The sequence below is a fragment of the Lingula anatina genome, chromosome 4 (assembly GCF_051362555.1).
Source record: "Lingula anatina isolate TDL-2025a chromosome 4, LinAna3.0, whole genome shotgun sequence".
Taxonomy (NCBI): Eukaryota; Metazoa; Brachiopoda; class Lingulata; order Lingulida; family Lingulidae; genus Lingula; species Lingula anatina.
In genome coordinates this window covers 23,391,939-23,415,526 of record NC_141770.1, presented here as the reverse complement: position 1 = coordinate 23,415,526, position 23,588 = coordinate 23,391,939, and the positions used below count along the sequence as shown (strand labels likewise).

Here is a 23,588-nt window from a genome sequence, read left to right as displayed (position 1 = left end):
CGTTCAATACCCGTGTGTGTTTGTGTGTGTGTATTTGTGTTTTCTGCTAACTTTATTAATTCTTTAAACGGCAAGATGCCTGTCACATTTAAAAAATGAACTTTTGGCATTAACGTTTTCAAAACGTCTCCAGCCGAATAACCTTTATGTTTCATTAAAAAAAAAGCAAACAAAAAATTCACGGAAGCACGGAAAGATTTATTTATTGTTGTTATTATTCAGATATTCTTGACATAATGCTTTCCTTTCTTGCCTAACAGATACATCTTCTTCGTTTTAAATTCAAATGTAATTTAATTGAAAAAATTCACAGGGTATATGACTGAAGGTAGATATCTTTCTGGATTCTCCGATAAACGGTCAATATATGCTGATTGGAAACATCTGTTACCAATAATGGGTGACCAGAATAGAAGATGGACTGTATAATTGCATTCACTTCAGCGGATACATGCCGTGATAACTTACACTCTATTAAACAAACGTCTTAATCATGAACTCAGTGGAGAGGGAGAAAGAGAAATAAATCGATATAACGTCTCTGTCAATCTCACTTTTCTGAAATCTGCAAAAAAAGCATACACACAAGTAATTGTCTTAGTACAATTTAATACAATTTAATACCAGATTGTCAATGTGCCCCCCCCCCAAAAAAAAAAAGCAACATTGTTGTTGTCCAACATTGTTCTTGGCATTGTTCTTGATGATGTATTTTTTCTCTGACCACGCATTTTCGGATCAGATATAATAACTTAATCTACCCAAAATGCTGTCTTATCTCATATAACTGAAATGAATAACAGAATTAAAGCAAAAAAAAAAAAATCCCACAGTCAAACAAACACGTTTACGCGCGTGTACTTACATAAAAGTTGCTTTATATAAATTAATATATAGTAATACATATATGTAATTCTATGATAGCAGGCAGTTACATAACTTTTATCAAACTGAATGTTATCAGTGGGCACGTTACTAGTATTATTGGTGCAACAACGAACGTTTTCTTACATCATTGTTCTAAAATAGCCATGGTTCTAAACAACGTTCAACGACGGACGGCGTGACGCAGCGGGTCTGTCACTAATGACCGGTAGTTTTCAGTCACCGGACACTGCATATTATAATGACGTTTTCAAAATCAGCCTTGCTGGTACTTCTGGCATTAATGTGTGAGCGGGCTGCCTACTTTACTGTCGAAAACTACGTAAATGAATTATGGGTCGTGAAATTAAGTTACACAGCCGGACATGCAGTGATCGCACATATGATGTTTGTTGGTAAGTGAAAATACGAAAAATAATTGTCATCTTAAAGATGTTATGCGTCCAGTGACAATGGGACTTTTTGTCTGCCTGTCTGTTTGTCTGTCTGCATGTCTGCTGAATTATGCGATTATTTGTTTCTGTCTTCTGTACACGGTGTGTTTGTCTGCGTCCATTTGTACGTCTGTCTGGGCATCGAAAAAAAAATTCCAGATAAGATTAAATCGTGTGTTGTAGCATTGACGCCTTCCAAGTAGTGAATTGACTTGGTGTTAGGAGAGGGGAAACAGAAACCCAATGTGGATTAGGAATTGCTTTGATTGTATGCCTCAGATGGGGTTTTCCTTTTCAATCCCGTGGCAAAACTCGTTTACCCATGAAGTTATGGTTTTGTTCATACTTGCACAATTTGGCAGAAAAACGACATGAATTACTTTGCTAATATTTTCAATTGCGCCTACCTTTTCGTCATCCCACATAGTGACCGCTTCACTTTTGCCTAATTGAAAGACGTTATGTGCATTTGAAGACAAGTTCTGTTATTCGTTCAGACTTCAAAGGGTGGAAGTCTTATTTATTGGACAAAACCTGCGTGATTGTCATTTGAGGCCGACTAACCACTGAGATATGACCACGAAGTGCGTCATTTATCAGCTGTAGTTATCTCGATTACATGCTTATAACAAATGTCACGCTTGGACATGCGCCCTTGTTCTTAACGTGGTGTGGTCATCAGCAACAGTGCTATATGTTCAATGCAACTGCACAATTACTGTAGATAACACTGTTTTTTATGTCGAAATATACAATCCTAGTATTATGCCCCCTCCCATGTTGAAGAAAAGATCAAAAGAAGAGGCAGCATCATGAAAACTAAATGTGGCATCAATCTCTCGCCATTTCTCCAATTCAATTTACCGGTGGGCAATCGACCTTTCGTTTTCAAAGGTAGTTAAAATAAATGGTTTTTGCATTTTGCTTTACAGCCTACAGTATTCAACTCTAACAGATGTTTAGTTGTTTACATATATCAAACCTGAGCGGTGTACGTGTGTGCGTTTGTCTGAGAAAGAGAGAGTGGGAGTAACTGTTAAAATAACGGAGGAATTTCCCTGACCCCCCTGCTTTCTGTGCTAATATTGAGGGGGGGGGGGCGCACAAACCTATGTGAATGTTTCTATGTCTTTGTGTATGTTTCTATTTCTGTAAATCTAACAGCCTCTCACAAGTGTTCCATTAGTGAATTCAGTACTCATCATCTTTCCTCATTAATTGACAGAATCTTTTAATTACTTGCTTACCGCCTTAATCAGTGTTTTGTTTGCTTTTTATTGATTTATTTTTTGACAGGTGCGTCGCATTGTTTTGGAATACTTGGCGGGGCATTTGCCGACGCATTTTTTCATCCATTACCAATGCTGGGAATAGGCTATGTTCTCCTCAATATAGGTAGGTACGACAGGAGAATAATGAAATACTCCTTGCGCATTATACAAAAGCATACACACTGGTGGATCGTGTGTATTCTCATAAGAAGGTGGGGTGGGGGTGGGGTTATAGGAATGAAAAATTTTCCCAAAGAAGACGATGATACTTCCCTATACTGGTATGTAATATGCAGAGACAGTATTATGTTTGGTTTTGTCCTGTCCCAATGGTTGTGCTGTTTTTTTATTTTGATGAATAAGTAGAACTGATAAATCAAAATCTTATTGGCCAGGGCCCCCGATACGCCATTTTGTTGAAAGATATTTACTGTAGCGTAAAAGTATCAAAAGCAAACTATGTGTGTTAATAGTGAGACAAAATCTCAAAACAGCATGTGAATATCACCTTAAACGTCTTGAAAGATACATATTCACCTTTATGGACATTTTGTTAAATTATTTTTTATTCTTAGGTCTTGTTCTTCTGGAGTCTGCTGGATCTGCGGCTGAGACAAATGTAATGTTAATGTTACCATAGATTTATACAAGTTCCTAATGTGAAAAATATTTTTCCAAAAAACAAAAAGTCTCAAGATCCTCCTGATAGGTTTTTATTGAACGCTTGCCGTTCAGGTCTAATATTTTATAGTAATTATCATGCAAGCACAATTTGATATTATTTGATTTTTACATGTATGATCTAATAGTAGGCAACGAATTTTTTATTTAAAACATGAAATGAGACATTCTATATATTCTAGAAATATTCTGAAAATGTTTGGCTTTGATATTGCAGCTCGTGGCCTCCAGAAACATCGCCATAGCAGGACTTGTGATTACAGCTTTGGGACAGGGTTGTATTGAGGTTGTCTTACCGGTAGTGGGCGCTGCACAAGTGACAGACAAAAGGAGTCGCAGGCGATTTATTCATTGGTACTTAAATCATTTTGTTTAAAGAGAATCAATTGGTATCTTTTCAAAATACTCCAAAATCGATGTTGTTTTTAATGATGCACATCGTCAATGCTGAAGGTCTGAACTGTACTTTTTAAATGTGGATATTCAGTAACGTAAACTGCAATTCAATTGCTTGATACCACACGATATATGCCTCTCTGGATAACCTTAACATGCGCATAACATACTGGAATATCTTTTGTTATCATACTAATCAATTTAACATACATAAAGCAAAATGGTATCCTGTTGTGACTCAAATGACTTAATAATATAATATATTTGCCACTCGATGATTACCAACACGTTTAATCCTTTCACAGGTATTACGTATGGAGAAACGTCGGGGCCATCATCGCTGATGTGTCGCGCGCTGTAATTGACAAGGTCGACATCGAGTTGTACTTGAAATACTTGATAGTTCCAGTTTCAGGCGCTGTGTCGGCCATACTAGTTTTGACGGCCTTTTTGGTGAGAGAGCAGTCATTGAACCCAGACTCCAACCGCAATGAAGGTAAATTGAATGCCACTGAAAGCTACCAACTATTTATTTTGGGTCAACCAAGTTTTCAATATTACAGTCAACTTCCATGTACCCCCTCTACAGGCTGAACACCTCATTATGATACTTCAGAAATTTCCTTTACATAGATGCTTTAGATGAGCTGAACTTACATTGCTTGCATTGCTTCACCAATGTGCCTATCAAATAATGCACATTAATTAAGTGTTATGAATGCTTGCCCAGCGTACAGTGTATTCTTACGTGTGATGTAATCTATTCTAGGTACAGCGCTGCCTAATATTTTGTCATCGGCATTCCAGTTATGTAGAAAAGGGCGCATCTTGAACACATCTTATCTAAGCAGGAAATATCTTTTAAGGAGATCCAATTTAAGAGCGGTTCTCAGGGTTCTGCTGGTCAATTCTGCTGTGGTAGGGTTCGGATTTCTTTACTTGCCGGTAAGATGAAATCAATCAGTCAACCCAGTTACCGATTAAATATCGATTAATCATTCAAAAATTTATAAATAATCAAGCAAAAACTACTCTCTCTCTCTCTCTCTCTCTCTCTCTCTCTCACACACACACACACACACACACACACACACACCATCTAGCTATTTCATGCGGTACTAGTGCAGTCGTTAACAGGACCAAGGGTCTTAAACACAATTTGACAACATTTTTGCAATTATGATGCTAATGACTAATGAATTACAGTAACTAAACGTTATGTTTATTTTAGATGCTAACTATATACGAGCTACAAGCATCTGGACTAAACAGAACTGTGGCTGGGCACCTGTTTCCTTCTCCTTCAACTCAGCTTATCTTGTTTAATGAGGTTGTGGTCGTTTTTGTCATCCCTTTTACTCTCTACTGTCTTTATCCACGGATATGTCCCCGCGGCGGACCGCATTATATAACAAAAACGTGTAAGTAAGGGAACAGAAAATAATACGACATTTTATATACGATGTTTTACTTTATCGGACAGAAAGTCAGATTTTCATACAGAAAAGTAAGCAGGCATTTATATAAATATATTACTCATCTGTTTCAACGTTTGGTACGCATGCTTCAATTAAAATTAACAATTGTTTTTTCACCTGTAAATATTTATAAATATATACAAGAATCATGATGTTTTATACAAGAAATACATAGTAATATTATTATTATTATTATTATTATTATAATTATTTTCGTAGGCATTGGCGTCGTCTTTTCCATTGTATCCGGGCTGGTCGCCATTATTCTGGAGACAATCCGGAAGAAAAACTGTGAAAACAACCACGGCTATTCCACAATCAGTATATTTGCCCAAGGACCTCAGTACACATTGATTGCACTTGCTGAAGTTTTCACGAAGCTTACAGGTAGTCTGACACGTCTATTTTTTTTTTTTCTACGTATTTTTCAATCGTTTTTGGCCTTTGCCGTCAATGTATATCGGTGCATGTATATCTCTCATGAGAGCATGACAGCACTTGCGTACGTGTTCAAACAGCTAACAAATGGTCATATTTTGTTTTGAGAATAACTTTATTTCTTTTTCCTTTATGTGAAATTGACATCAGCACGCAGAACAAACTGTCTTTTAACGAAGGTCATAAGATTTGCAGTGTTTAGATTTATTGCGATCGTTTACATAAAGTACTCGGTTTTCAGTTTTTGAATGGTACGCATTTTCCTCGCATTCTAAAACCTGTCAGCTTCTCCTGTTTACTTGAAATTCACAACATTAGGGCCCATACTCGTTTACGCCACACTTCCATTACTCCCATATACTCAATTCAGAAAACAAAAATGACAGAAAGAAATCATTGCACATTTTCAGTGATGGAGTATTCTTATATGGAAGCCCCTGATGGTATAAAGTGCTTTAGCATGGGTCTACACCAGACGGCGCTGGGCCTTTCATACTTGATTGCAGTTGGAATTGAAGCGTTGGTGATAAAAACTCGGCCAGGTAAGATGCCTATCATGAATATCGAACATATTTCAAGAGGTCATTGTACCATTTATCACAGCCAACTGGTAAAAAATGAAACAGTGATGTCATTCAAAAATGGTTTTACCTTTGATCGACATTTCCAAAATGATGCGTTGCTTCCTAAAAAGATTTGGAATTTTACGCTTACTTTGATGAAGTTTATAATTAGATTTTATGTTAGGAGAATGTAATAGGTTTATTTTATGACGTTTCGTGTACCTAATTCCTGAAAACGCATAAAATGTACCAATTCATACTATTCTAGTTACTTTTATTCAGGGACGAGAACAACATATAAAAATATAAAAGTAGTCGTGGATATAGTGTTTATAAAGTACCGGTTAGTCACTGTATGTTATAATTAGATACAAAATTGTTTTGTTTCTTTCTAGACTGGCTTTTGTTTGATGCTCCAGACATTTGTCTTCGTGACGAATCTTACTTGGAAAGTTTCTTGGGCATATTGGTCTTGTTAAGCATCGTTTTCTCGATCATCTTCCCACTGGTCACCAGGATCCCAAAGGACATTTTGAAAAATGATCAGATCAGGATGTAGATAAGCTCGAAGTGAAAGAGTTAATGGAGAAATTGACAGATCTGGTTCTATATGTTTTGCAGTATCCACGTTCTGCTCGCATTTTCTGCCTACTTGCAATCATAAAGCGGCTATCAAAGTGCCAAGCGTGATGTAGTTATAGGTATCAGGACAATTCCCCCCCCCCGGACAATTCCCCCCCGGATTATTCCCCCCGGACAATTCCCCCCCAGGACAATCCCCCCCCCCCCGGACGATCCCCCCCGAATAATATATATTTATATACATATATAAAGTAAAGAGTACAAAGTTCAAATCTTTTCATCCATTTTCAGAATATTTCTTAGTGTGATGATGCAACTGGAGGATAAATAATATTAATTTCATTAAACAAATGACTTTCATGGAGTACAAGTACATAAAATTTTCAAAATAGAAGTACGGAACATTTTATTAAAAACCTGATCAAAGGGTAAACTGATGTTCTCATTCATCCAGGTAACTCTTTGATGAATTAACTGTTACTTTTAATTGCTTTATTACCCACCCTTGATTGAGTAAGTCTTGAATCAAGGTGCACCTCTAGATAGAGGTGGTGAACAGATTTTCTCGCTTATCCAGGTATCCCTTTGATTATTTGTCACTTTTAGTTGCTTGACCATTACCCACCACCCACCACATTCCTGTTGGTCAAGAAGTGCACGAATTGACTAGGAATATATACGAATCTGTTAAGAACTTCACGAATGGATTACGATTCAACCACGAATCTTGAAATTTGTCAGTTCCTGGCGATTCGTGGGATTCGTGGTCTGTGTGAAATAGGGGCCTTACGGGCCCTGGTTATCAAGAATACCTTGTACATATATAAACCAAAATTTACCGTTACATAAAAACGGGAAATCGTTGATACATAAGTGTGTGATTAACCATCAGGAGTGTCAATATTGAATTTGTACAAAAGAAGTTTAAAACCATGTAGCTTAATTTATGTTGTCCAATATCAAACAAGGACAACTCGGTTCGTCATAGTGGAGAGTTGAGCGAAGCTCACACCATGTTGCGTGACAGAGAACTTGTTACATGAGAAATAAGATTTCGAAAAAGATGCAGGGATATCACATATTGCAAGTTGGACAAAGACGACAACTAATAACGCAAAAAGAACTTATAGGAACATCGACAAAAGTGGAAAGAATTGGTGAAACCCGACATGGTGCATTAACGGCCCTTGGCTACCAATAAGTAGTAAAAAGTAGTAAAATCATAAACCTGTATTGTAATAATTAGTACCAGTGTTGTTTTGGTGCATACTTTAAAAGCAGTTCTATTTCTCAATTGTGTTAAGACCTTGGTCATATAGTGCACGAGTTATTACCATGGTCGCCTGGCCTCCGCTCTTATATATGCAACACCCGCAAAAACCTCCGGTGACTTATTGGTGAAAAGAGATGTGTTTACCTCCTGCTCCAACAACAATAAACATGAATATGATATGATAAAATACTCCGAGAGATTGAATTCTAAAAGGTCTGCTATGCTCCATGACATCGCGTGGCCTGTGTTTCTTGTCTTAAAACAAAGGCATACAAGAGTCGGAGCACTACAGGGAAATATCATCGATTGTGTTCACAAAGGCGATATAGACATAATGGGGAAAATGGCGCTTGCAAGCGAAAACGAAACCGTTAACATTTGAAACGCATAAGACAAAGAGGGTATCAGCTTTAATGTCACGGACTACAGAGACAAATAATGCATACATAGGAAACAATAGTCTGAGATGAACCAAAGTGGTTTCTATCGCTGTTTATTAATAACATACTATAGGTGAACTGGAACGGTTGCTGGTCCTTTAATAGTGATATAGTTAAACCAAACGATGTAAAGAGGCGGAGAGGGGGCGACTAAAACCGTGCACTCTAGTGGGCTGTTTGTGCCTGGGAGGATAAATGGTCGCCTGTAACTATTTTAAGGTAATTCAAAAAATGCGAAGCAAGAGCAGTAACGTTAACATAAAAACAAAGTCTGTTATTAAATAACCCAGCCACTTTTTTGGTCACCTAAGAAATAAAACGATTACACTTAAGGCTGCTGAGGTATTCGTACCTTCATTTATATCAAGGTGACTACCGTTTTTATCTTATTCCAACATACACGTATATATTCACCTCCGGCGTCAAATTGAGATAAAACAAAAATACCTTTATCGTCATTTTCTTCCAATGTTTATTGTATTAAGCGTAATCTAGTGGATCTTTATGTCACAATTAACTTGCATTAACTACAAAAACCGCCGGCGCATTTACATGCAGTTAATTGTTTTGGAACATTGTCAAAAAGACGCCTGGTGTGCATATTCATTCGGCAGAGACAAATGAATAGAATGAGGTCTACTATACGTTATAATGTCATTTAGTGCAAACTGAATTGAGGACCAAATGCTTCATGCACCTATAGCAAGAAATTTGCTCTATACACGGGCGCAATTAAGGAAGAACTTGAAATAACACGGGCCCTGTAGGCCACGTGGCAACATAACGTGCACATGCGCACATGTACACATTCAACTCTCTTTCTTTATTCTTAATTGTTACAACTTTTAATTTTCCATACCAAATGCGAGGGTTTTCCGAATTACAAATACCGTCCAAACGCTGACTGGAACTGTCTCGGTGCTTTTAGTGACTTTAAAAAAGTTCAGTGTGAAACAGATCGACTTTGTTATACTGCTATCAGAAAAGAGTTATTGGCACTGTAGGAACTTTCAGACAATCGAAATGTCATTACACTTCCAAACAAAAGCGGTCTTCAAATATATACCGAAGCTAACGGAGCCCTTGGCGTAACAGTTTTTGTCCAACCAGAAGAACTGCATTTAAATTCAATAATTGCAATTGCGAAACCGGTAAGCACCATGATTTGAAAGTCACTAAAAAAAGGCAGTTAAGTGACGCTTGCCTTTATGAAAGGGATATAACAGGAACCCAGATATCTAAATTAACCTTGAATAAATGTCAACCTATTCGAACCTAACAGAGATATTATTTGAGAAGCCTTGATTTTTATCAGAATACATGAAACTGTCGTTTTCCCATGTTTATGTTAGGAATCATGTGCTCTTCCTGTCTTTTTTAAAAACCTTTTAAATATAGATCAACTCAATTCCTTGATAGCCAGGCTGTTCTACATTCCCTTTTTTATTTTGAAAAATCAAGTTAAGGTTGTGGTGCGGGTGCCTAGAGGCCACACATTCCTTTGTTTAAATAGGTCTCACGTGGTTTGAACCACGTGCATATTCTACTCTCTGGATGCGATGGACCGTTGGACGATAGAAGTCGTAACAAAGAGTCCAGCGAAAAAACGTCTGTCCTACAAGTTGCGGGGCTCATATTGTGACAAACTACGATCATAAAAAGTCAGATTTGAATGAATTTGGTCTAAAAGTTTTCGTTAGTGTAAAGAATTGTAGACAATGAAATAAATGAGCAAACAAGGATTTGTTAGTAAGCAAAAAACACTGCGGCCATACCATGCCTAAACAGGCATTTTTCTACACAACTTTGTACTGGAACAGCCCCAATGACTACCATAGATATATCATGAAAAGACGGAGCTTCCGTTAATGTGACACTATAAATCTATCTTCAGTGAAGTTGACATTGGGCCTGTTAAGTCTACCCTAGGTTCTAGATTCCGGTATTGCCAGCTCGATCTTGATTTCATATATAAGGCATATCAGCAATACCGGCTCTAGCGAACAGCGGCCATGTTACACTTCCGTCAATCAAACAGAACTGTTCCGCAGTGAATCTGCAGTTGAATGTCATCAGACCAAAATGAAACGTAAAACAGATTTAATTCTGCTTTATTTAATGTTTTTGCTGTATTTAAGATGTAAAGTGAAAAAATAAATAATATTCTTCGAAAAGAAAAGATATATCCAATGTTTTTGTATTTTTTGCTTATCAAAGAACATTTAGTCCTGAGATATACACGTGCACAATACACGTGCTTGCCGTGTGCCAAATTTGACAGCTACACTGTATGCCCTATACCACTATAAGGGCTGCGCAATGGCTACACCAAAATCAGTTTTTAAAGCAGAATGTATTGTGGCACTGTATTGCTTGTATTGTGGCACTGACCTTCGACTGCAAGATATTTTCAATTCAAACTTCTAACTCCGCGTCAGGCATCTTGTCTCGTCTGCACGAGATAACTTCAGCGCAAGGCGGGAAAGGCAGCTACAGGCGGCCAAACCTGTGACGTACGAGACTTATGACTTCCAAATATGGATCCAGGCGGACACAGCTGTGATGTGTGACTTCCAATTATGGAAGTGCCCCAGGCAAAATTTTGAAGAAGAACGCCCTCAGATTGTCGCTGTTCGTCAGAGCTAGTAAAAGCGACTCCATCACAAGGTAAATATTTAACAAGCTAGCTTTTACGTTGCTCTGACACTCAGGGTAGTTAAGTCAAGTACAGACCTAAAAAGCTATTCATTAAAGCATGCCCAAATTTGTTTATCATTCTGGATAATTCATTAACACTCAAACTACCGGTTCCATGTAAATCATGGTGGTAATTAGATTTGGGTGGCTGGTTTTCATTAAAAACTGTACGACTTAAGAGCTCTATTTTTCATTATTGTATCCTATCCTAGTGTTCAATAGCTGTGTTTTTTCAAGAGTCTAGTCTACGACTGAGCTAGGTGACAACCTTGGTTTTATCTACAAGGCAACAGCTACACTGTCTATTCGTTTTTGATGTGTTTCCCGTAAATCAGTATGAGCCCCTCAACCACGTACCGTGATTCCAAAGACCTTTAGTCTGCTGACACGGCGTAAACTTTCGAGACTGCCTCAAAGTAAATAAAGATAAATAGGCATACAGTTGTGGAAGACGGATTTAATATTTTACAGCAGTTGCGACTTGGTCTTTGGACCTGGAAAATTTCAGCATTATAAGCCCATAACATTTTTCATGTCTGTCAACGGTAAGCTTTCTGACCATTTGATATGTTAGGAAAATACGGTCTTCCTTTACGTGAACGCATCTTCGCTATACGCAAGTCCATTTCACAATGAAAAGCAGGTAAGTATAGTGTCAGTGTGCTGTAACAAATGTTGCGCATAGCTGTATATATTCCTTTGTTTTTCGCAAACACGTCCTCGCTATAATTGATCCATGAACTACATACTCAGTAATCGCATTTCAGGATTTCAGGATTCAAAACATTCCGAAAACCGTCTGTCCTTTTGCAACACGAAATAATGAGCTTAATGAATCACGAAGAATATGACCTTGAACCTTCTAATACTAATGAAAAGGGTAGATATCACGATGTGGCATGAATCACAACAAGGGGGATGACAAATATAGAAACAGTTGCCAATGTGACCTCATATTTTGTCTTAAACAAGATGAAGTGGGCCGTAATGTTTGAAAACTGAACAACCAACATGCCTTAAAATTTACTCATACCAATAGAAACGTAAGATAGCCTGATACTAAACATGAAGCAATATCAAAACACGCCAAACAAATTATATTCCAAGGATATATATGTGCTACATAATAGGCGTTTTTATTAAAGCCAACACGCACTATGCCAAATACGCTGAGCATTTCCTCGTGAGGGTGTTGACAATGTAGTGCACCTAGTTTGATGATATTTTTATTATACGGAGGACTTGTGTTTTATAACGTTTTTCAGTCGTGGTCGTTATCTCAAAGCAGCCCAATGTTGTTGGCTGAGACCAGTAGCTGAGCTTGGACATCGCAGTATGCGCCGGGATGTAGCCTTGTGTGCAGGCACGGAAAAAACGTGTTTTCACTTCAAGGACACGGCACTTAGATATACGATTATCCAGGCACCGCTGTATGACTAGCTAATCGGTGACAATCAAGAGTATTTTCTTTTGAATAACACAAGAAAATCAAGGTTTTTGCTAAAGATGGGGGGTATGTTTCTATTGAGCAAATCAAGGGAATTTTTAAACAGATAGACGAGGAGACAATCTTACTGTAATGAGTAATGATGGAAGTTTGCTCGCTATCGTTTGTATATGTGTGTTAAACTTTTTTGTCGGAGGGAGTGGAGGAGAAGATAGGCAGATGGAGGGAGGGGAGCGGTGACCTACCTCGATCTGCCATTGCGTGTTGCAAAGAGTTGCACCGCGATGAAACGACGAGTATGTTCATAATACATGTACGTGTACGTGCGCCAACATGTCAACTGCGCTGAGTTAGAATTTTATTTGCAGTCTCATTTGCATCCACGGTGCAGTGTCTTTTAATTCGAGGATGGTGCATTTCTGTACGACTTAAATGTAACTTACTGTGTCACCACTACTGGTAACCGTTGTGGTTGAAGTTCCAACTTTGGTGAAAGACAACTAAAAGCACCAAATACCCAAACACATTGACTTTTGAAAAGAAATTCGGAAGAAAATTTCAATCAGATAACCTGAGAGGCCCCATGGCATTAGCTTAGTAAAATTACCAAGATTGAAAAGCCCTGGTTAGGTCTTCAATTTGCCTTTTTTTTTTTTTTTTGCATTGTGACAAACTTTCGAAGAAGAAGCTTTGGTTTCAGTGAAAGAAAACAAATATTGAACTACCGGGGTATTGAGTACTCTTCTATGGTCCGGGTTATGTGTTCGCTGTTCCACGAGTTGTACGTCCCGGGTCGATTTTGCACGTTTCCTGTGAATAGCACGTGTGTTGTCACGTCTAGCCCATATAAATAAATCTTCCATATTTCATTGGAATAAAGTAGCCATTGGTCTAAAACAGAGTTAAAGTTTCTTCTAATTACATTTTTACCGTACTATACTTTTTAAAGTATTATTAAAATAATAATGTAATACTTTTTTTTTTGCTGAATGTAAATAGACTTAATATTTGTTTAAAAGTTAACATTCACTTTTTAGAACGCACTTCGGATTTTCTGTGAACAAGACCGTGGTAACAGTTTTAGTCCAGAGTTGTTTCATATGCCGTAGCGTGAAATATATTCGACAGTCGATTTCTTTCATCTTCTGATTTTTCTACAATAATCTTTATTCAGTTCGGAACAGGAACATGCCTTTGTTCCATACTCTTCTCACCTCTCTCACGGCATAAAGAAAATTTAGGAAAGTATGCTACGGTACTTACTTCTGTTAGTGATGAATGAGCAATTGCCAGTAACAAAATCTCCCAGTTGACAGTTCTGGCCAGGGAATAAGAACGCACACATAAATAAAAAAATATATTCTAGTTCTTTTCATTTGGAACAATCGACTCATTTGATGTCGGTTGACATTCTATTGTTGATGGGAAGGCTACCATTAATTGATATCTACGCAGATGGTCCCACAGTGCCGTTCTTCAAAAGATGGTAATTGAGATTGATGATTATGATGTCATCTTGAATTACTATTCTGACACTAAAGGAAATTAACAAATTCCCTCTTCTCGGTTATGTAAAAAAAAAAAAACGGAAAATTGTGAACTAACCACTGTTACAAATTTTAAAAATCAGCAAGAGGAATAATTATTTTTTACTTATTAGAGAGGAGTCAGGTGGCAAATGCATCCACTTGGTAAGATTTCGAAATGTAACAACAGTGCATCAGAAGGTGCAGAATATAAGTGCCATGATTTTTATTACATCATAAACGTTAAGAGCGTGTAAAGCACACATTCGTTTTATATGCACAGTAGAGAAAACGTTATAATTCGGTGTTCACGTGGTAGTCACGTGGTTCCAACATGATGTTTGCACCTGCGTGCCAATACTAGTATGCATGTTGACCCATGTGACAAGGATCAATATGTTCATTATTAAATATCAACTGCCTTCTTTTAAGAATGAAGTTAATGATGTTGTTGTCGAAAATCGAACTAATGGCAGTCTTTAAAGACTACATAAAGACGAATAATACTGACCATGAATGGCAACGGTCACGCCCGATAACAACCTACGTGTAGATGTGATCTTAATTGACATGATTGTCATCATTTCAGAGATCATTTATTCAGAAATAAATGTTTACCATGGAGGTCAGCTGAATTTGCTTAACTAAATCGTACCAAATGATGAAGACTCTAAATAACCTTGGATATAATGATACAGTGTAGATGACAGAATAGCAAATTATTAGGTATAATGATGTTTTGATTAAAGTAGAACGGAGAAAGATTATTTTTGAAGCATATTGACAAAGGAAACGTTGAGGTATTTCACATAGGTTAGTTGGTACAAGGATCAAAGAATACAACAAATGGTTGCTGAGTATGGAGTATTTCACTGAGTGTCACGGATTTTAGTTGAACTAAACAGGTGACAAAAATGCAAATGATTTGGCATAATGAAAAATATATTTTTTCAACGGCATCTTATAAGAATAAGCATTAAATTATTTATCGGAAGCAGTACACAGGAGCAATTTGACATTCGCGTATTTAAGGAATAAAGAAGCATCTTGCAGACACCGCAAATTGGAGATCTGCACGTGCTAATGCCACGAGACAGTAACGAGGTTTATAATTGAGGGACATAACAGACGAAAACAGAAAAAAACCGTCTCCTTCATCATTAGCAGAGTATAGAAAAAAAAACATTTGTCAAAATAGAGTGGCCTGCTTTACCATGGTACATTTATTATAGGCTTAAGGCGCATTCAGATCCATACATCGCACAAGCTGGTTCGGCCCAACTATGCGGTGGATTCTCGTTAAGCCCAATCAGTGGAATCAGGTTCATCAGCACATTAAAGTTAATTAACTCCCCCCTAGCCCCCCAAAGAAGCGTGTCAGAAAATTAAACTGATTCCTCTAATTATACTTTACCGAGAATGCTGTTCAGGTTAGGACCGAGCCAGCTAGTACGATCTATTTGTGAATCTGAACTCGGTATCAGTAATGTACCAAAAGGCAAACGACTACATGTTGAGTAATTATGGCACAGAATATTTGCAAATGGTTGTGCAATTTTCTGTTGTTCACATCATTAAAAGACCGTTAATGAGGTATTTACTTAACGGACCAGACAAAAATACGTTGATTATGTGAAGTTCCACATGTTAAACCGTGTGATTCTGGTAACTGCTTATTTAATCTAAGTCGACGAACAAGAAGGACGTGTTCGATTAATCACCTTACATGAATATGTAAATGCACGTCCTAAATATAAATATATCCTCGGTGACTACCTTATATGATAAATAATACCCACCATGTTCGAGGTCAAAAATAAGCATTCAGGAACAAAAAAAAATTTTAAACCATGTGGAGAAAACGTGGAATCAATTTTGATGAACTTCAATGCAGAAAAAGAAATGAAAGAATATGAAATCCCAACTATAAACTGTCATGTATGTTCTAATAAAGGAATGCACGTGCAAGCATTTAAAGTTGTTATTGTGGCCTTCGTATCGAAACAAACGTACTGGGGTATCTTAGACGTTGGTAAAAAGTATCAAGGTCCCACGTAAGATGAACAACGGCACAAGAAAAATGAAATGAAAGAAAAGATACATAAATATATGTGTAAAAAGAAAGATAAAAGTTGCATAGGTGAGTATATATAAACATCAATATAAATAGTGGATTATTTTCATCCAGAGGAACCAATGGGCAAATGCCGTTGCTGCAAATGGCACCCCAAACATGTACAGAACCACCTCCTCCAGCTATTATTTCCTGGATATTTTCAGTTAACAGCCTCCCCCAAGGGAGCCTACACACTCTCATAGCTGGAGGAGGTGGTTCAGTACATGTTTGGGGTGCCATTTGCAGCAACAGCATTTGCCCATTGCTTCCTCTGGGTAAAAACCTTAACACTGCCAGTTACAGAGACATCCTCCAGCAGAACCTGGAGCCATTTGCAAGAGGGATATACAGAGACAATTTTAGATTGCAATATGACAATGCAACTCAACACACAGCCCGCTTGATTGCAGACTTTATCCGACAAAACAACATTCAGCTGATGCCAGAGCTTGGGCGTGCTATTCAAAGGAGAAACCCTCCCCCCTGCAAATCTAGATGAACTGCGAGATGCCCTTCAATATGAATGGACCAGAATTCCTCTCCAAAGAGCTGTAACTCTAGTTCACAGTATGCCACGCCGTTTGGCGGCCATTATTCAAGCTTGGGGTGGGCATACCCGCTATTGAGATTAATAATGAACTCTGAAGATGTTTCTTGACAATTTCCCCTAATTTCATATTAATTGTCAATCACAGTATAAATTTATGTTTAATTTTTCTCTTGGTACTGTTATGTAAAAATGTACTTTTTTGGAGGGCATGAGAAAAAATACCTAAATAAATTAACGCTTTTTTCACATTTGCATTGGTTGTTTCTCCTTGACTTAACCAATCCTCCAGCTTCACATATTAAACAATATAAACAGTATTAATTTGGTAATATCAATAATAATGAAAGAAACAGGGCGATATGCATCCCAAAATTTCCGTGTACCAACCATTTTGGGCAAGAGTGTATAAATAAGTGAGAAACAGACACGGAATCAACACACTGATAGACATAACTTGATGTCTTATTGTGATTATGGCAAAGACTGATGACATGGATAATAACTAAGCATTATCATTATTATTATTTCTTATTATATCTCCGATATCTATTAAACAGATTAGGTGCAATGTTTTGTTCTATTTCGACTGCTTTTGATTTCAATACTGATCCAAAACTGTCAGTATTTGGAATCCAATTATTGTGCAATGGGTGCTGTGCAATTGTTCCATTATCAAAGAATAATAATGACAATGAAACTTTCGTAAACTTCTAAAACGTCACCACAGAAATCGTGTAATTGTGCATTGTCATGATTAAAACACTTTAAGGGCAGTTAAGGTATAATGGACCGATCTCCATATCTTCTTAACAAACAGATTTATGACAATACGTGCAGCAAAGGCAAATGAAATGCGCTAACTACCGTTTGATTTCCTACATTAAATAAAATGGCTTTCGTTAATCGATTTCTGTAGCCTTATCTTCTAACTTTGTAACGTTTGGTTATGTTGTGTTTATATTTTACCTTTGCCGGAGGAGGTAAATGATGTTATTGTTGCGGGTTTATGTACTAAGTACCTTTATCCTACGCCAGTTATACGTGACATATTAACCAGACCATTGCTTTTCCGCTCTTTGTGAGTACTTGCTTCTTTCGTGCCTAAAAGCACTAAAGTAAAGTATCCGTCTTTTGGTGACTTATTAAGTACCTATAAAATAAACGCGGGAAACTGTTTCGTTTCCGTTTAGAGATTTGGAATAAACATTTTATGAATATCCTCCTCTGTTTTACATGTGCCATTGTATTGTGTGAATCTTCGGTTTAGTTTCTTCTATTGTGCCTGGGTTTATAATTCAATCACACCAACTGTCTTAAATTGAAGACAGCGCACTGACGTCACGAAAAGGTTTTCTGATAGAATGCGATTATTCTGATAATGTCCAATCAACGTGGCGATAAAATAACAATTACACTTTCGTTTTGTTTCGTATTCTCATTCTTTTATTTTTGGAATTGACGCCAGAGCCCTGATATCAAATAAAACGTATTTCCGCAAAAGATATTCTTAACTGAACATAGTCCGTGCCGGAAAGTATGTTTCGTAAAAGAACAATCTTTATAACACCAACGTACCTACGGTATTCTGTCTGCTGTATTATTTGACCGCCATGGCAGGAATGGAAGTCCGCTAGAAACCGTAGTTCCTTCCCTGTATAGGTATACTCTGTACAGGTATACTCTGTACAGGTAATATTCGTACCATACACTAGCCCCAATACTGTGAATAACTCTAACCTATACTTATCATGTTGGACCCATTCCTAATCCATTCCTAGGACTACGATTCCTGCCACACCCCCATTGCAAGAAACCAGTGCATATGTCGTAATTATTGCAAATGTACATTTTTTTATATCAGTGATATATGTTATAAAAATAATGAGTACTTGATGTTCAGATCGGAACTGTTTCAGAAGCTACGATCAAAAATACCTCATCATCTTCCAAATGTTTGAATGAAAAACTGTACTTTTTGGCAATAAAACCGACAAAACATGTTGGCGTGGGAAGCATTTAAAGGCAATAAATTGAATCAAAGTTGTTTTCTTAAATCTGTATCTCAAGGACAGCATTTCCGTCAGACCGTTCTCCAGATTAACCAGAACCAGTAAAAGTTAAGTCACATCCAATCATAGCGGCTGCATATGTTAATATATTGTGATGTTTCCGCGAACGTCAACTTGAAGCAGTAAGAACTGGTATTCTACAGTGTACGCTGCGCCAGACCCGACATAACATAACAAACGCATTGAGAACGGCGGTATATTTCATTGTTCTACGAGCTTTACTTTCTTTATAATTTACGTTGCATTCCCAAGGCACAGAAAATATTTTCTAAGGTAGGTAGGCAAGATATACCAGTGTGATGGGAATGATACAACAGGTAATGCTTGAAAATAGCAATATGATACCACACCAAAAGTAACAATATGGTCACAAATATCCCAATCGTACCCAGCTTGTTCATTGTCCACTTTATTAAAAAAATAATATTACTAAGTAGAGACGTCTCCACAGATGTCAGCCAGTTAGTATTTTCCGTCATCAATCAAAGTACCTTTTCTAGCTAAAACTTTAGACATTAAGTGACAGTTCCCACACGGGAAACAACAAAGTACGTGCCAAAGCTCATGGAATCCAATGTTTGCTCTAGGAAAATGGTCCAATATCTCAAGCAAAATAAGAAGATCAGGTTCTTATGTCTTATTGTCTGTTTATTTTAAGTGAAATATCAAATCTACTTTGTAACTTAGTTGGTGGAAATGATGCGGTCAAATTTCAGGCGCATACAGGGACAAGGGTGATTAGGTAGTGTCTCCGCGGACACAGCTGGTCACGCAAACCTAAGGGCACGTGTCACTCTTCGTGCTACTATACCAGCACATGCTTTGTTAATTCATTTTAGTACCAGGATATGTCATAAAGCTCAGGTTAAAATGTGCTCGCTTTATTAATCTCTACGCACAATCAACAAGTATGCATGTATTTTAACAGTTTAATCAAATCTGTCTGCATTGTTCTAACAAAGGTCATGCTTATCGCCAACTGCTCTTCTAATTAAAACATTATTCTTTGATTTACATTGCAGCCATAAAATGGATTTAGTGTAGAGGGGCAGAACAGTTGCTTTCAGCAATCTAAAAAAATGCAGATGCATGTATACAATTTGTAATTTACTCCACGCAGTTTTTTTCTTTTATTTTGCGTTTCTCTGTTTGCTAGCTTCCTCAATTTGTAAGAACTTATAACGTCAGCAAGTGCTATCAATCTCACAAGCACATTTTCAGTAAGAAAAGAAGGGTCGCAACTGAACGTTTTTATTAGATTAGTTCTATTCGAATCTCAAGTTATACCTCCATTGTTGTCTTGGAGTCAATAATTGAAAAACAACTCTATAGCTCTCCGATCTGATTTTTCCTTTTCTCTCCACATGGGCTTGAGGGAAAGCTTCCAATTAGTAGAATTTCTTCTTTCACATTTTTTACTCTACCACTTTTTGTTTCTTTTTCTTTGTCTGAAGATGCTGTATCTGATTTCTAGGAAATGTTTTGTTTCTGATAACGTCTGTTGTCGCCAGTGAATGTGTGTCTGTGGTCTGTCGTTTTGTTATCGAGCAAGTCCGCTTTAATAACCGCGCATTCTCTCAATTAAGGGCTATTAAAGGGGTTCGATATATTTTAAGGCCCATTCCCCCATTTCTTCTATACAGAATATTAATCTTGATATTTGTACTAAAATATAATAATAATAATAATAATAATAATAATAATAATAATAATAATAATAATATTAATAATAACACTTTAATCCTGAAAAATCCCTTTTGTTGTTTAAGTCACTCATAAAGTGCACATGTTTAAGCGTCGATCTGCAAACCCGTTAGTGATCGGTTTCCAGCAGAAATAAGACATAAATTTATCAGAAAAATTGACATGGTTAACGACAAAGGGGTGCACTATATGTACGATGCCAGCGTTTGGTTCTCGCGTGTTTAGGGGTTTGGAGACCCTTATTACAATGTTCCATAAAATATAGGCATTGTTTCCTCTTTACTGAATAAATCAAAAGTAATTGCCTTTCATGAACGTTTCCTAGTGTCAGAATGTAGTACTTATTGCTGTAATTACATAATAGTCAAACGGTGTTGATAGCTGATTAGCTGTAGATGGGGGTCTGATTGAAATCAATACTACATTTTTCACCCCCCTCCCAAAAAAAAAAGCTGCTGTTGCGTCATCAGTTCGAATAAGCACATTCCCCCCTATTTTTTGATGTGAAAGCATTATCTCATAACATGGCAATGTTTATTCCCGAGTTATCTAGCCGAATACGGGACAATGCCAATGTTAGAATAACATAAGAATTATCACATTGAGTGTTATATTTTTAACTTAAAAATTTTACGATATGTTTTGAGAGAAAAAAAAAAAACCTTTGTCTCTACATGTACAATGTCGTGTTTTTAATATTTCCTCTCTCTATAATGGATAGCATGAATGCGCAAGCGTGTTTTCCAGATTATGAATCTTTATCTTTTATGGTGGATATGGACTTACCAAGAACTGAAAGACGTTTGTTCCTAGTTCGTTTCAGAGAAGCCGGTTCTTAAAAAGCAACTCGAAACTGGTTCTTATAAAAAATAATAAAAAGGGAAGTGGGAGTTTTGGCACGAGGACCTCGTTGTTGTGCACCATATCCCACTTGCCGTCGCCGACCGTAGAATTCACCGAGCCAATCCAATCCAAGGCTCCTGGGATCTTTTTCTCTCAAACAGACACCGGGACTCGGAACTAGGAATCTCGATGGAAGAATAAAAGACAGTGTATGCATGCAATCTTTTAATCACAGTGATAGCTGCATCACGTGTTCTGCATGTCTTTATACATTGTGGTTCTATTCTAAAATGATATTATCTCGCGTTCTCTAAATCGAGCAGAAACTGCATGTCCACAATTATTGTGTCACATTGGGTAGTTTAATGCATAGGTCTTAAAATGTTCACTTAAAGGTTAAATCTTCGTTTAAATGTACTTATTTGCAGATGGTTACTGCAAACATATCATGTAGACCGTATGTTGCCAATTAAGCAAATTATCCTTGAAAAAGAAATCAAACTTGTTTTCTGGCAATAACCCAAAAACCAACCCAAGATGCTGGTTGTTTTCCTTACCGTGTTTATAAAAGGGCGGGAAGTTCATACAAACATGTACAAATAATGCCTGGACAGAAAGAAGATTACGCTATATGTACTTTAACGTTCCAGTAAAGCACAGTCAATTTAAGCTGTTGCTCGCGCTAGGTGAAAAAAAACCCTCTATTTAGTTTGATTAACCTTGACGTGAATCGGCATGAGATGAAACGAATTCCCATTTGCATAGAAAGTAACTTAACATCATGCTACCAAGCTTCTGCTTTAATTTGAGGTTCTGCTTTGTGTTGAACCATCTAGGTTAAGATTTGGCTCCATGCTTATCAAAGGGAGAATATTACGTTAATTTTATCTAACCAAACGTCAAAAAAAAACCGCGGTTAAGAGTTTAAATTTTCGCATACACTGTAAATAGAACGATTATGGTTGCGCTATACCCTGGTCATTGTGGTTATTCTTTTTCAAATGCATTTGATTTCATGCAGGAATTTGCATCAACTAACATCAATCGTAAATAAATATATGATAGCCTCTTAATGGTTGACTTTTTCAGGATCATTTACGGTAATGCAGTGAGGTCCTTAATTAATTTCGGGGCTTTTTTGCGTACATGCACGTACATGAGGACCAAAAAAGAAATCTAGGTGATGCAATTATGGATTTTCGGGGAAGATGTAGTTAAATATAAGTGGAAAATGTCCCAGTTGCATGGATTATAAATGAGCTGTTGATGGCAAAATTATTCTATAATGTGTCCTTAACACAGACACATGAACAGAAAAACAAAAGGGATTTCTTCTTTTAACAAAACCTTGGTTTTTTGTTTAAAGCGCCACATACATTATTACACTTTAAATGAAAAGTTGTCACGGGGTTACACATTAAAAGCTTTAGTTTGCGAGTGTATATTGAAAGTGAATATCTAAATACAGTTCACCATTCTCATTCCATTTAATGTTTCAGGATGCAAAATTACTGTGCTTGAAATCCCGACTGTATAAAGGCATACTTAGGATAATCATGTGGTAATCCACCGAACATTTTCAGCTTTTTCTCTGTGCCATTTACCAAACTTTAGATTATTTCCTTGATGGGGGTTGCTCCATTGAAGAGACAAATGTAAAAGTAAAATGAATGTATGAATATTGGTTTTATCGAAACTAACTGAATGTGGACATACAGGTATTGCAACATTACCAGATAAGCGCCTTATAGCCTGCTTCTCTTTTTAGGTTAATTAACTACCCACAGGAATTGTGCTTTATAATTTGTTTACAATAAAGGAATGTTATTCATTAAACCGGGCGCCTGTTTTGTTTCAAATGCCGCTTTTGGGAATAACAATTAGAGCTTCAACCACGCATTTATTTGTTTGCAATTCAAAAAGGGCTTATCCACAGCGGAAATAAAACGGAGAACTATTTGTAAATCCTCACACGCCTTCTTTTGCATGTCAAATGCACAACGTACGTTTCATTACGTTTACATTGGATCAGGTTAAATGGCACGTACTTTTATAGCCGACCCCTTCCTTTCTACATATTGCATTGTGTTTAAATATAGGAATGTTATTCCATGAAATGGTAATGAGAAGATCCAGTAAAAGAAACGGCAATCTGTAAGTGACTAGTCTGAAGCACTCTAGACAGAGGCATTTGC

The 23,588-nt window shown here is 37.1% G+C and overlaps 1 protein-coding gene across 1 annotated transcript; it reads left to right on the top strand.

Annotated features, from left to right (window-relative positions):
* The first annotated feature begins 890 nt into the window (after positions 1-890).
* Positions 891-6,869, top strand: LOC106175011 (solute carrier family 15 member 3-like). The gene is made up of 10 exons (XM_024076913.2): positions 891-1,280; positions 2,616-2,714; positions 3,166-3,209; positions 3,489-3,625; positions 3,973-4,163; positions 4,437-4,612; positions 4,899-5,088; positions 5,365-5,532; positions 5,994-6,125; positions 6,542-6,869. Exons 1-10 carry the CDS (start codon positions 1,127-1,129, stop codon positions 6,703-6,705), a joined length of 1,455 nt encoding a protein of 484 aa, XP_023932681.2. The 5' UTR covers positions 891-1,126; the 3' UTR covers positions 6,706-6,869.
* Positions 6,870-23,588: the final 16,719 nt, after the last annotated feature.